Here is a 12423-nt window from a genome sequence, read left to right as displayed (position 1 = left end):
CATTGTTCGATTTAATTTGGCATTTCAGGCGTAAGACAGGAACGAGAGGACATCATTATTCCTTCCATCTCTGTCCTGTCAGAGCAAGTTGTAGGTATCATGTATCCCTGTGAAACAATTTCTGTTGCTCCTTTTCCATTCAGAGAGGAGAGACTTTTGTTTTGGTTGTGACATAGCCCATGGCCATGTTGCCATTTCTGCTACTCTCATATAATAACATCATTGTTGCCTTGCCCCCAAATCAGTGATAAATATCACACTGATTAAACCAACTCAGGACAGATGCCATGGCTAATTCCCAACAGGACTAAAGAGTCCCGCTGAGTCCCATACCCTTATCAGACAAGTGCAGAAGATAACAATATCCCTAACCTATTCTTCCCAGATCTGTTTACTATGTCAAGTTACTACTATGAAACCAAATGTGTCACGTGAGTTGAGTTGGCATATCTGTTGCTATTACACTTCCTAGCTTTCTAAAAATAGCCTCCTTATATTAGTGTAATTAACTTACACTAGTGATAAGCTGGTATTAGTGACTCTGCATTGCGTATGTGGGAGGATACAGTGTATATGTGTGTGTGGAGGAAAGGGGAAAGCTTAAACTGTAGATGATTTTAAGCTGTATGTTGCTACTTTAACACATCATGGGCCAGACAGTGCAACACAGATTCAGTTTTCAAAGCTTTATTGACCCTTTGTATTGTCAGGCTCCATCCATTCTTCTTTCTAGGAAGTGGATTATTGAGCACTCTGGTTACAGTAATATCCGGTTCACATTCAGTGGGTCGGTGCAATAATGCACAATGTCAGAGATAGAAATTACATTCATGGAATTTACAGGGTTCTCTTCTCGAATACTGTGAATGGTATTTTTTTTATATTGAAACACAAGAGGAAATATGAATTGAAAGTGCATTGACCATTAGACAGGGGTTGGGATGACGAGATAAACAGAGAAGAACCTGATGTTTTCCTCTTGCATGTGTCACCTCTCTAAAGCTGTTAGCCCAGTTAGCATGAGACAAGACCTACAGTATGAGCTGGACCAATCACAGGCAGAAGGTTCATCTTTTTGACCATATCAGTGACAGGGACACCCACAGGTCTGTCTAATGGTGATACACACAAACTCATACACACACACACACACACACACACACACATCAATATATTTTCACTCCCAAAGCTAGTTTAAATAAGCACGTTTCCCTTAATCCAAATCCAAATCACAAATCAGACATCCAATTTTGCAGTGGGCAAAGACTTTTTACAGAATACAGTCAGTTATCAAGCTGTCAACAGACTGGAATACAGTTTGAAGTAGGGATTATGAAATACTTTAGGGTTGATGTTAACTTGGAGGATTACCTTGGTCTTGTCTGATGCCAGATGCAGTGGGAATGTCCTTGTACAGTATTGAAGGCTGTGTGTTACTGTATGTCAGAGATTTGATTTGAGTGTGTGTTTCTGTGTTTTCAGGTTGGGAGATATGTAAAGCAGTGTGAGGGACGGCGATGGGATTGGAGAGGCTGTGGCTTCTGGGTGTCACCACTGCTGTTGCCCTCTGTCTGCTGCGTAAGTATAATACTGCACAGTGCATTTGCTATGCTCATAACATTTTATTGGTTTCTCTCCTTACACCTGCCTTGCTCTCCTAGCTACCCAAGTAATTCACTTCATACATTTCTATTACAATGGTACATCAATATAGTGAAGTTATGTACTGTAAAACTCATCATATAAAATGTGCCTCTAGAGAAATCCTCTCATTCAATTCACTATCTGCCTCTCATCATTTCTGTCTCTCTTCATCCTTTTCCACCCTTAATTACCAATGTCTTTTCCTCTGGAGTTTATACCACTCTCTTTACATTCCTTGTTTACATGGACGCTTATGTAATGGCAAAGAGTCCAAGGCCTTGGCTCTCATGTAATGGTTGGTGGACATTTCTGAATGCACTCCCTAGAACATATGATTCAAAGCATCATACTGATAAGTCTCTGACATCAGCCACTATGTACACGTGACATAGATTGGGGAAAGTGATGAGGAGGGGGTCGGGGGGTCTAGACACAAGTGTGTACAAGGGAATGGGGTGAAATCCTAATGTACAAAATAAATCTGATGGTGCGGATTTAGATTAATCTGGGATTTATACTGGTCCCATCCAAAAAGCACGCTTCTAGGGGGGAGGGGAGTTTAGTGGAGCGAGGCCATGTGTGGACCCCAGGGGGTTGTGGATCGGGAGGGGAGGGAGGGGTGAGGGGCCTGCTGCCCTACCATCTATCAGGGAGTGTCCCCTTTTGAGTGAAGCACTGCCGCAACGCGTTATATTTTACAGAGAACAGTGCAGCAGAAGCAAACTCCTTCCACTACTCTTTCGTCTGCGTGAGGCATACAATACCTTGAATTTCCCTGGGAAGCTGTGAAGCGAGCTGTAGCCAATTGCGTGATTGTGTTTATGAGTCTTTTATTAAAGAATGTGAAGCAATGTTTATGTTTACTGCTTTTCTTTAAGTACCGGTAATGTATGGCTATAAATATTGTATATAGGCCTACATCATTAAATCATGTATGAATATAAATATTATATATGCATTCGTTCATATGGGCAGAATATTGTATATAAACTAATTCATATGTTTATATAAAGGCTGAAGGTTAAACACTGCCTATACTATATCTAGGTCTATTTCTAGTTTCTACAATGCATTTTCGTTTTAAAGACTGCACTAGCGATTTTAGCATGGAAATCTTGGTGGGGCAAAAAAAAATTATGTGGGATGCATGCCAGCAAATCCATTACACAACACAGCACTAAACAACACATTAATTGCACTATAACAGTGAAGAACGGTGCCCACAAACTGTTAGGGCCTACATAAAGCTGTCCCAACAGCAGAGTCCCAACAGCAGTCCCAACACATTACCACTGCAACACCTGGCTATCAGCGGAGCCTTGTCTGGCAGCGAAACGGTTCATTCAGCCTCATTTACTGCCTTTAAAAAAAAACATAGCTGATATGGCTGACTTGCTTAAACAAATGTGGTTTCTACTGACAATTGAGATATACAAGCTATGGCATAAGGGGACAACAAGCGGATAAGAGGCAATCAGTAATTTCGATTAAGACATTAATGAGCAAGCTAGGACGGACGTAGTTAATATAACTATTTGTTCAGCACTTTTGAAATGTACAGCAACAGAATTCAGAACATGGGCCATTCTTACAGTGTACACCAAGTCAGAACTGTAGGATAAATAAAGGGGGCATATAAGCAGACAATGAAAGCTCTTACAATATTCAAAGACTACATTTCTCAAAAACAGGTTATAGGCTACATGTGCACCACCAAGTCAGAATAGTAGGCTAAATTAAGAGGTGAAAATAGACCAAATTATTAGGGTGAGGCACATGGGCTGCTAACTGTTTACTACACAACATACACTTAGTATTACTTTCTTAGCTACAGTATACATATCTTCCTGGCATATTACATAATTTATGCAGAAGCATACAAGACATTTTTGGACTCACCTTGTTGTGCTGTGCCCACTTTAACAGGAGGTGGCACGGCAGTCCTTCGTTGGCAAATCTTGTCATCAAACTTTGTCATCAAAGTCTGGCATTCTCTAGATTTATGGTGCTTTCAAGACAACTGGGAACTCTGAAAAAAAAGGTTGAATCATGATAATGTCGGTGATCTTCAGGACGTAGCTCAAGAAAGAGGCCAGAGTTCCGGATTTACAATTCTGGGTTCAACGAAAGTTCAAAACATACTTTCCCAGTCGTAGCTCGTTTTTCCTGAGTTCCCAATTGTCTTGAACTCACTAAAGTCAGATTTAGCAGTTAACAATTGTTTTGAGCGCGGCACAAATTGTGCTTCATTGACAGCATGTCCAATTTTTTATGTTTATCATTTGAAACTAGGAAAAGAAACCCTTAATCTTAGACTTTGGACCACACAGCCACTCCACTGAATAGCAGGCTAATAATGGCTTTGCAATGCTTGCAGTTAGCGACAATGATTCCTTCCAAACCACTCAAATCAAATCAAATTTTCAAATCAAATAACATTTTATTTGTCCCATGCGCCGAATACAACAGGTGTAGACTTTACAGTGAAATGCTTATTTACAAGCCCTTAACCAACAATGCAGATTTAAGAAAAAGAAAAAAAAGTAATAGATGAGAATAACAAATAATTAAAGAGCAGTAGTAAATAACAATAGCGGGGCTATGTACAGGGGGTACCGGTACAGAGTCAATGTGTCAAGGTAATTGAGGTAATATGTACATGTAGGTAGAGTTATTAAAGTGACAATGCATAGATAATAACAGAGAATAGCAGCAGCGTAGAGGGGGGGCATGCCCTCTTCACGACGGTCGTGCCCTCTTCACGACGGTCTTGGTGTGCTTGGACCATGTTAGTTTGTTGGTGATGTGGACACCAAGGAACTTGAAGCTCTCAACCTGCTCCATTACAGCCCCGTCGATGAGAATGGGGGCGCGCTCAGTTCTCCTTTTCCTGTAGTCCACAATCATCTCCTTTGTCTTGATCACGTTGAGGGAGAGCTTGTTCTCCTTGCTCCACATGGTCAGGTCTCTGACCTCCTCCCTATAGGCTGTTTCATTGTTGTCGGTGATCAGGCCTACCACTGTTGTGTCATTGGCAAACCTAATGATGGTGTTGGAGTCGTGCCTGGCCGTGCAGTCATGAGTGAACAGGGACTACAGGAGGGGACTGAGCACACACCCCTGAGGGGCCCCCATGTTCAGGATCAGCGTGGCGGATTTGTTGTTACTTACCCTTACCACCTGGGGGCGGCCCGTCAGGAAGTTCAGGATCCAGTTGCAGAGGGAGGTGTTTAGTCCCAGGGTCCTTAGCTTAGTGATGAGCTTTGAGGGCACTATGGTGCTGAATGCTGAGCTGTAGTCAATGAATAGCATTCTCACATAGGTGTTCCTTTTGTCCAGGTGTGAAAGGGCTGTGTAGAGTGCAATAGAGATTGCATCATCTGTGGATCTGTTGGGGCGGTATGCAAATTGGAGTCGGTCTAGGGTTTCTGGGATAATGGTGTTGATGTGAGCCATGACCAGCCATTCAAAGCATTTCATGGCTACGGACGTGAGTGCTACGGGTCGGTAGTCATTTAGGCAGGTTACCTAAGTATTCTTGGGCACAGGGACTATGGTGGTTTGCTTAAAACATGTTGGTATTACAGACTCAGACAGGGAGAGGTTGAAAATGTCAGTGAAAACACTTACATTGTGGAATTTGTGATTTCCAACTTGTTTTGTAATGTTTATGTCCAATGGCCGATACCCATACATTTTATCTATAATTTCTCTTCAGATGACGGAAGGATTAAAAATAATTTACCAGTAGATTATCGACTTGATTCATGATGATGACTGCTAGCTAAGATTTTGAAAGTATGATGTTGACATGATCAGTCCAAACAAAGCTACTGTAGATATAATGTGATTTGATGTCGTTTTATCTGTGGCCAATGACCTTGAGGCTTCTTGGATGGGCACTTCTAATGTAACTCTATGGCATCATCCAAGGGGCTAGAATTTTCTAGCTTCTACCCTTAGACTTGGCGGTGACGTAGTGTCCCCATGAGTGATAGAACACTGAGACAATCACGGCGCAATGTTTCGTATTTTCTGCTGGCTTGCCCCACCACCACAGAAAGCACTGAGCTAGGCTGAAACACCTGCATTTTTAGAGCTGCCTTACTCAAGAAAACAAAAAGAGACCATGTTTGTATGCGGCTTTTGTATGCGGCTTACATACATACATTTGTTTACATTGTTCGCAAAATGATATTTGAAACATTTTAATGCCAAAATAACATGCAAAACAGGAAAGCCCCCCCCCAAAAGAAAAATGTATTTGTTTGTTTGCTTTTTTTCAAAAAATTGGGGGCTCAAACCAGGCTCTGCCCCACCTGCCCTGAATGACGGGTCGCCACTGAAAGAATGTATTTTCTCCCCAAATAAGCGCAAGCCGTGTGTACCACGGTCCACAACTTGGTCGGTTTCTTCCTGGGTCTCCAGGCTTCTCTCCTTTAGGCCATTCATCACCTTTCGGATCCGAATCCGAGCATTGTCTGGGATATAGTTGTATTCCCCAGTTAAATTGGAGATAACCCATCAAGACCTAGTCCATTGTGCACAATTGTGTAGGCCTATTGCTATTGCCCAACAGCCAACAGTATTTTCCTTACCATTATTCAGGACATTTAGAATGACAACAAATGAGTCGCCTTGTGGGCTTATAAACAAAATGAACTGGTTATGACATTTCATGACAAAGAAGTATTACATTATAGTCCTAGATCTATGGTGTTGTTAGACCCAATGTGTCTCTCCTTACTGATGACAGTGAATGAATGACGGGCGATCGAATTGTGCATGTGACTTGATGGAATTTGAATTATGTGAAGTGTCTAATGATAATGATGGTGTGAGCCCAGTAACAGATTGACTGCAGTCCCTTTAATCATACAGTAGGCTATTGTTACTTTGAGTCTCTAAAATCACACTGTTTCTATTTCCATTTCTATAGTCATGTGACAAATATTCAATTTTTATTGAAAAATATGTTGGCCTTTTACTAGATTCTTATATTTTCGCATGGACTGAATATTTCCATAACTGATCAAATGTCCGTAGGCTATAGGCTTGTAGGCAAGCCTAATATTCGGCCCATATTAACAAAAATAGCCATACATGATTTAATGAAAAGCAGCAAACAGACACAGCATTGTTTCACATTCTTTAATAACAGACTCAAACACAAACACGCAATTGGCTACTGCTCTTTCACAGTTGTTTCCCGCCCAAGTACAGGGAAACTCAGCATATTGTACAATGCATACATTGACTGCGCAGAGGGGTATGTAGTCTATGTAGTGTTGTACCTTCGCTGTCGTGTTTTGCTCGATAAAAAGACTACAGGTAAGCCCTTTGAGATTAGTACTTAATCACCAGGCTAAACGAGCTGCAGAGACAACACAACACAGGCTCTGGCCCAAGTGTCGTTAATGAGATTGCAGCATGTCTACAGAGCCGGTTGCAGCCTAGTGATCTTGTCACCAAATGGAGTACCATTGTTTTACATGGCCTCTGTGTGCCTGCTTTAAACAGAGCATACTCTGGAGATATTCAGGCTGCCATCCAACTCATAAATATTTATTCACATTTAAATGTGTGTTTATGCTATCTACAGTAGTCTCTTTCCCCTTAGGCCTACTGCTTGTTATTTTCTCAATCTCCTTCCAGTTTTTCTCTATCCATACCTTTTGGTTTTAGCCCTGTTTCTGCTTTCTTTGTCCTCCCCTTCCCTCTCATGAAGCGATGCTTTTGCTGCAAAGCGGTTTTATCATCAGTTCTCTGCCAGGCAAAAGATAAATTGAATATTTGCTCAATATCTTCCTGGAATGTGTAACCAGAAATTCCACTGAATGCATTTAGAAAAAAACTCAAAGTTTATCTGGTTCTGCATGACACTCAAACCTATGTGGAACAGATCCACATAGTTTGTGGATGTTAAGGAGCTCTTAAATATTGATTTATGTTGAGTGTGTTGACTGTTGACTGTTCAGGCATTAACATGTTTTACTGCAGATTCACCAGTCATGCTCAGCCTTCCTCCATGGTATTATTGTTACCTGTGTGCTTTCTCCTCAGGTACGTCCCAGGGTGTGGAGGCGGTGGTACGAGCCAGGGTTGGGGGGACTGCAGAGCTTAGTTGCAGTCTTATCCCCCCCTTCTACAGGAGCCATCACCCCAAACCTGTTCCCACTGCACGTGGTGGAGTGGGTTCGCCTGGGTTACAATGTTCCCATCCTCATCAAATTCGGAGTGTACGCACCACGTGTGCATCCCAAATACAAGGGTGAGTCCTCTTGTCCCAGATCTATGTCTTAGCACTGCTTCTTTCAAATTACGCAATGCACAGGAAAGGCATTGTGGTAATTGCAGTTATACAGCATGACTGAACATTTGAACCTTTTGGTTCTGTCACGGTTGTTGTAGGAATGGGACCAAGGCGCAGCGGATGTTGAGTTCCACATATTTATTACAAAGTGAAACTTTAAGCAAAAGCAAATAAATCATTAAACGAACAACGAAACATCACTATGTGGTGCACAAACACAAAACAATATCCCCACAAACACAGGTGGGAAAAATAGCTACTTATATATGATCCCCAATTAGAGGCAACAATTACCAGCTGCCTCTAATTGGGAACCAAACCAAAACACCAACATAGAAATTTTAAACTAGAACACCCTCTCGTCACGCCCTGACCTACTACACCATAGAGAAACAAGGGCTTTCTATGGTCAGGGCGTGACAGGTTCTCACTTTCAGAGTCCTGGTGCAATTTAATATTTTGTCCTGTTTGTTTATTGGGAGCCATTTGCCTGCACACAACAGCCCAGTGTTTTTAGTGTTTTTTTTACAGTGCAGCGTATGGGAAAAGGACAAAGGAGAGTTTAACCTCAATTACCTAGACTCGACGATAGCAATTGTGGTATCTCAAAGGAGTGAAGAGAAGGACCTGACAAATGTATCTGATTATATCTGAAGAGATTGCGTGCAATAAGGTTGCATTGTCTTAAAACAACTTTCAGTGACCTTCCTTTCAGCCTTCCTTTCCCCTGACGAGGAGCTGGCTGGGAATGTGCATTCAAGTACAGCTGATTTGTTTTGAGTTGGGATGGGGAAGGGGGCTACACTGGTATTTTTGAATGCTGGGAGGTTTCAGGTGAGAATACTCCAAATAGGTAATCAATTAAGAGCCCTGTAATTAGACTGTGTGTGTGTGTGTGTGTGTGTGTGTGTGTGTGTGTGTGTGTGTGTGTGTGTGTGTGTGTGTGTGTGTGTGTGTGTGTGTGTGTGTGTGTGTGTGTGTGTGTGTGTGTGTGTGTGTGTGTGTGTGTGGTAGGGCAGGGCACTGGGACAGGGACTAGGCGAGGACGGAAATATGTTAGTCAGGGGGTGGGATGACAGGCGGGGCTGTGTTTGGATGTGTGTGTGTGTGTGTGTGTGTGTGTGTGTGTGTGTGTGTGTGTGTGTGTGTGTGTGTGTGTGTGTGTGTGTGTGTGTGTGTGTGTGTGTGTGTGTGTGTGTGTGTGTGTGTGTTTATGTGAGTGCAAGTGGAGTATGGATTGAAGAGAGTGGGGTTAAATTGAGACATGCTTGGCTGAGGTGGGGGCTGAGGTGGGGGCTGGTGGTCAGATGACAGTTTGTTATTGGTATTCAGAGGGGTGACCTTGTTTAGCTGTAAGGAGGATGGATCAAGCATATGGAATATTAGAGTTCTCTTTCACTGAGTACCATAATCTAGTCATTGTCTCTCTGAGAAAAAAGACAAAGGCTATGTTACCCCCCCATCCCATACCCATCCCATACCCTCTCATCTAGGTCATTGAACTGGCAGGAAGCTTTTCAAGTCCACCTAGAGTTGGTTTTCATTTAAAAACGATCACTAGATACATTCAGCTATCACGCTGAAGATCAAATGGACCCTGCGATGCACTGGACACACACCAGACTCTGACCACTCAGGAATGGCCTGGAGAGCACTGGCCCACCCATAGATAGACCATTAACAGTGTTATTGTTTTAGGGCTATCATGTGATGCTCCATGACCCAGAATTCATCACTGAATCTATGGGGGTAAAAACAACAGAAAAGATACAACAACAGTCTAACGGTTTGTTACTTAGTTTTGATGAGGGATATTCTCCCTCTCTGTGTGTCTGGGCTCTGCTTAACCTCTGTCTGCCTCATATCCTCTCAGCTCCCCTCCCTCTGTAGGCAGATGGCAACATGTGAAGCATATCAGCACTGCAGATCTAATATATTCTACCCTCAAATTAAAATGTTTTGGGATTTAACCACAGCCCCACCTCACTAGACAGTATGAAACACAACCACTTCCTGGTCTTTGTCTCAAGCAGTCTATGCTCAGGGACAACAAGAGCAACTTTTTAGTAAGGGGAAGAAATTACTCACTGTTGCTAAACCTTATTTAGAGCCTATAAGACTGTTCTGTCATCTCTGTCTCTCATGTACAAACTTGCCCTGATGCCATCCCCCAACCTAAAAATGTCACATGCAAGAATGAGAGGAAGCGTTATCTTGGATGAGGGCATAATATTGCCATGCGTTTAACCTCCAGTTGTTCCGATAGGATATCAGGTGTATTTCTGATGACAGTGAGTGCTTGAGGAGTGCTCGCTGGGTCTATGTCTGTGTCTGTGCAACAGAGTAATGTTCTTCTGTTGACCCCATTAGAAGCCAATCCCTCTGAAACACAGACAGATTACTTGTGCAGGCTGCTCTGCAAATCTCTTATTTCTGGAGGGAATCAGAAACCCTTTTGAATGAGGCTTCCCAGTGCCACATCCTTCTTCCTCCGTGTCTATTTTCTAAACATACCCTGGAGGACTGAACATCAATCACCTGACAGAACAGAGGAACAGACAAATAAATAGTGACTGAATGTGCAGTCAACTTGACTGGTGAAGTCTGTTCGAGTTGTGCTTGTTGAGGAAATGTTTAGTCCAGGCTGGCCTGTGAGTCTCCCTGCACTGGATGCCCTGTCAGAGGCACTTACTCTAAAAAAGGGCAGATCAAATGTGTCCTCTCTACTGAAGTAAATGAGTGGAGACGGTGTGGAGGGGGTAGAACGACAGCAGCAAAAAAAACAGACTCAGCCCAGCAGGCCCCAATTACTCGGTCTCAGTGTGAGCCCTAAATGCTAGGGGAGTCATAGCTTTGTTTCACCCTTACACAAATACACACATTAGAGAACCTCAATAAATTAGCCTTGTTCCACCACAAATCTTAGTTGGAATTTACATTTTCCTTAGTGAACATAACCCTATTTGACCACCTAAGCCAGAACATAGGTGGCAGCTGAGGCCGATCCACATGATCCAGTTGCAGCCTGTATTTCTGCTGAAACTGGACCAGGGAGACGTTTGCAAAACAGTGACACAATAAGAGAAGAAAGCAGCCTGGACCCGTGAATCTCACCAAATCAAATGTTATTTGTCACATGCGCCGAATACAACAGGTATAAACCTTACCGAGAAATGCTTACTTACAAGCCCTTAATTGACCAACAATGCAGTTTTAAGAAAATAGAGTTAAGAAAATATTTACGAAATAAAATAAAGCAAAAATAAAAGATAAAAAGAAGGAACACAATAAAATAACAATAATGAGGCTATGTACAGGGGGTACCGGTACCGAGTCAGGTACAGGTTAGTCAAGGTCATTTGTACATGTAGGTAGGGGTAAAGTGAGGTGGTGGCATGTTCTCCAGCTCTGAGGTGCTCCGTCAAGACAAAGGCTCTGTTACTTCATCTCACAACGCTGTAGGTGTGTCCCATGGGCCTGGGATCAGAGCAGGGGGAAGGAGATCAGGCCCAGTATTGTGCTGCCTGGGAGCTTTTGTATGAAAGCCTTCTCTAAGGCCCAAACACTTTCTGGGATGTTCTACCTTATCCCAGACCTGAGAGAAGAGAGAAGTTTTGCTTGAGCCAGGTCTCTGTTACCTACTGTTGGAAGAGTAATTTACAAGGATAGGGCTATAAGTTAAACTTAACATGTGTGTTATTACACCACATCACTGAAAGGCTTGATTGATTATGTAGAATTCACTTCAAAAGGTTTAAACTGATGCATCATGTTAGTATGCAAGTAAAGAGGTTGGAATTGCCTGAATGAGCCCCAAAAAATGCTGCATATATTTTGGAAAGTCAATCTAACTGTGAATTATTTACCAGCACATCATGTGTGGAATACAGAAGGGATTATGAGAGAACTCACATGTGCATGAACATATACACATGGTGATTTCTAAGTCATGTTTTAGTACATTTACGTTTACATCATTTAGCAGACGCTCTTATCCAGAGCGACTTACAGTAAGTGTCAAATACAGTGTTGTTAAAAACAGCGATGACACACTGACACACTTTCGTGCTCTGTCACAGACCATGGTTGACTAGTTGCTTCTAAATTGCATGTTCTCTTGATTCAGGCTATAGCAGGTCATGCTGAAGTTGGCCAAGTTGTTTGGATGTGTCAAGCAGTGGCTTGAACATGTGAGCAGGGGTTAACACAGCCGGACAGAGAGTGAGGGACAGAGTTACCTGTAATCGTTTGACAAAGAGCTATTCATAAGAGGGTTAAAGTGATTAGGGGAGAGGAGGGTTGAAGAGAGACATTTTGGAGGAAGGGAGGGGTGGGCTGCCAGGGGCTGGGTTCCAGCCCCAGACTTATGATTGTATTCAAATCAAAACACATCCCACAATGCACCTCTGCCCATCTTCCTTAAACACATACGGAACAGACAAAGAACAACAAAACTGAGGCCTCTC

General features: G+C 42.6%; 1 protein-coding gene across 1 annotated transcript in view; it reads left to right on the top strand.

The window, feature by feature from the left end:
* LOC106579883 (uncharacterized) overlaps positions 1 to 12423 on the top strand; it is a gene marked incomplete at its 5' end in the record, with an annotated part of 38844 nt that overhangs the window by 5810 nt on the left and 20611 nt on the right. The window contains 2 exons of the mRNA XM_014160213.2: positions 1483 to 1578; positions 7708 to 7915. Of these exons, the coding sequence (XP_014015688.2) occupies positions 1483 to 1578; positions 7708 to 7915 (304 nt within the window). The remainder of the gene's footprint in view (positions 1 to 1482; positions 1579 to 7707; positions 7916 to 12423) is intronic.

This window comes from Salmo salar, chromosome ssa20 (assembly GCF_905237065.1).
Source record: "Salmo salar chromosome ssa20, Ssal_v3.1, whole genome shotgun sequence".
Classification (NCBI taxonomy): domain Eukaryota; kingdom Metazoa; phylum Chordata; class Actinopteri; order Salmoniformes; family Salmonidae; genus Salmo; species Salmo salar.
This window is presented reverse-complemented; position numbering and strand designations above follow the sequence as displayed.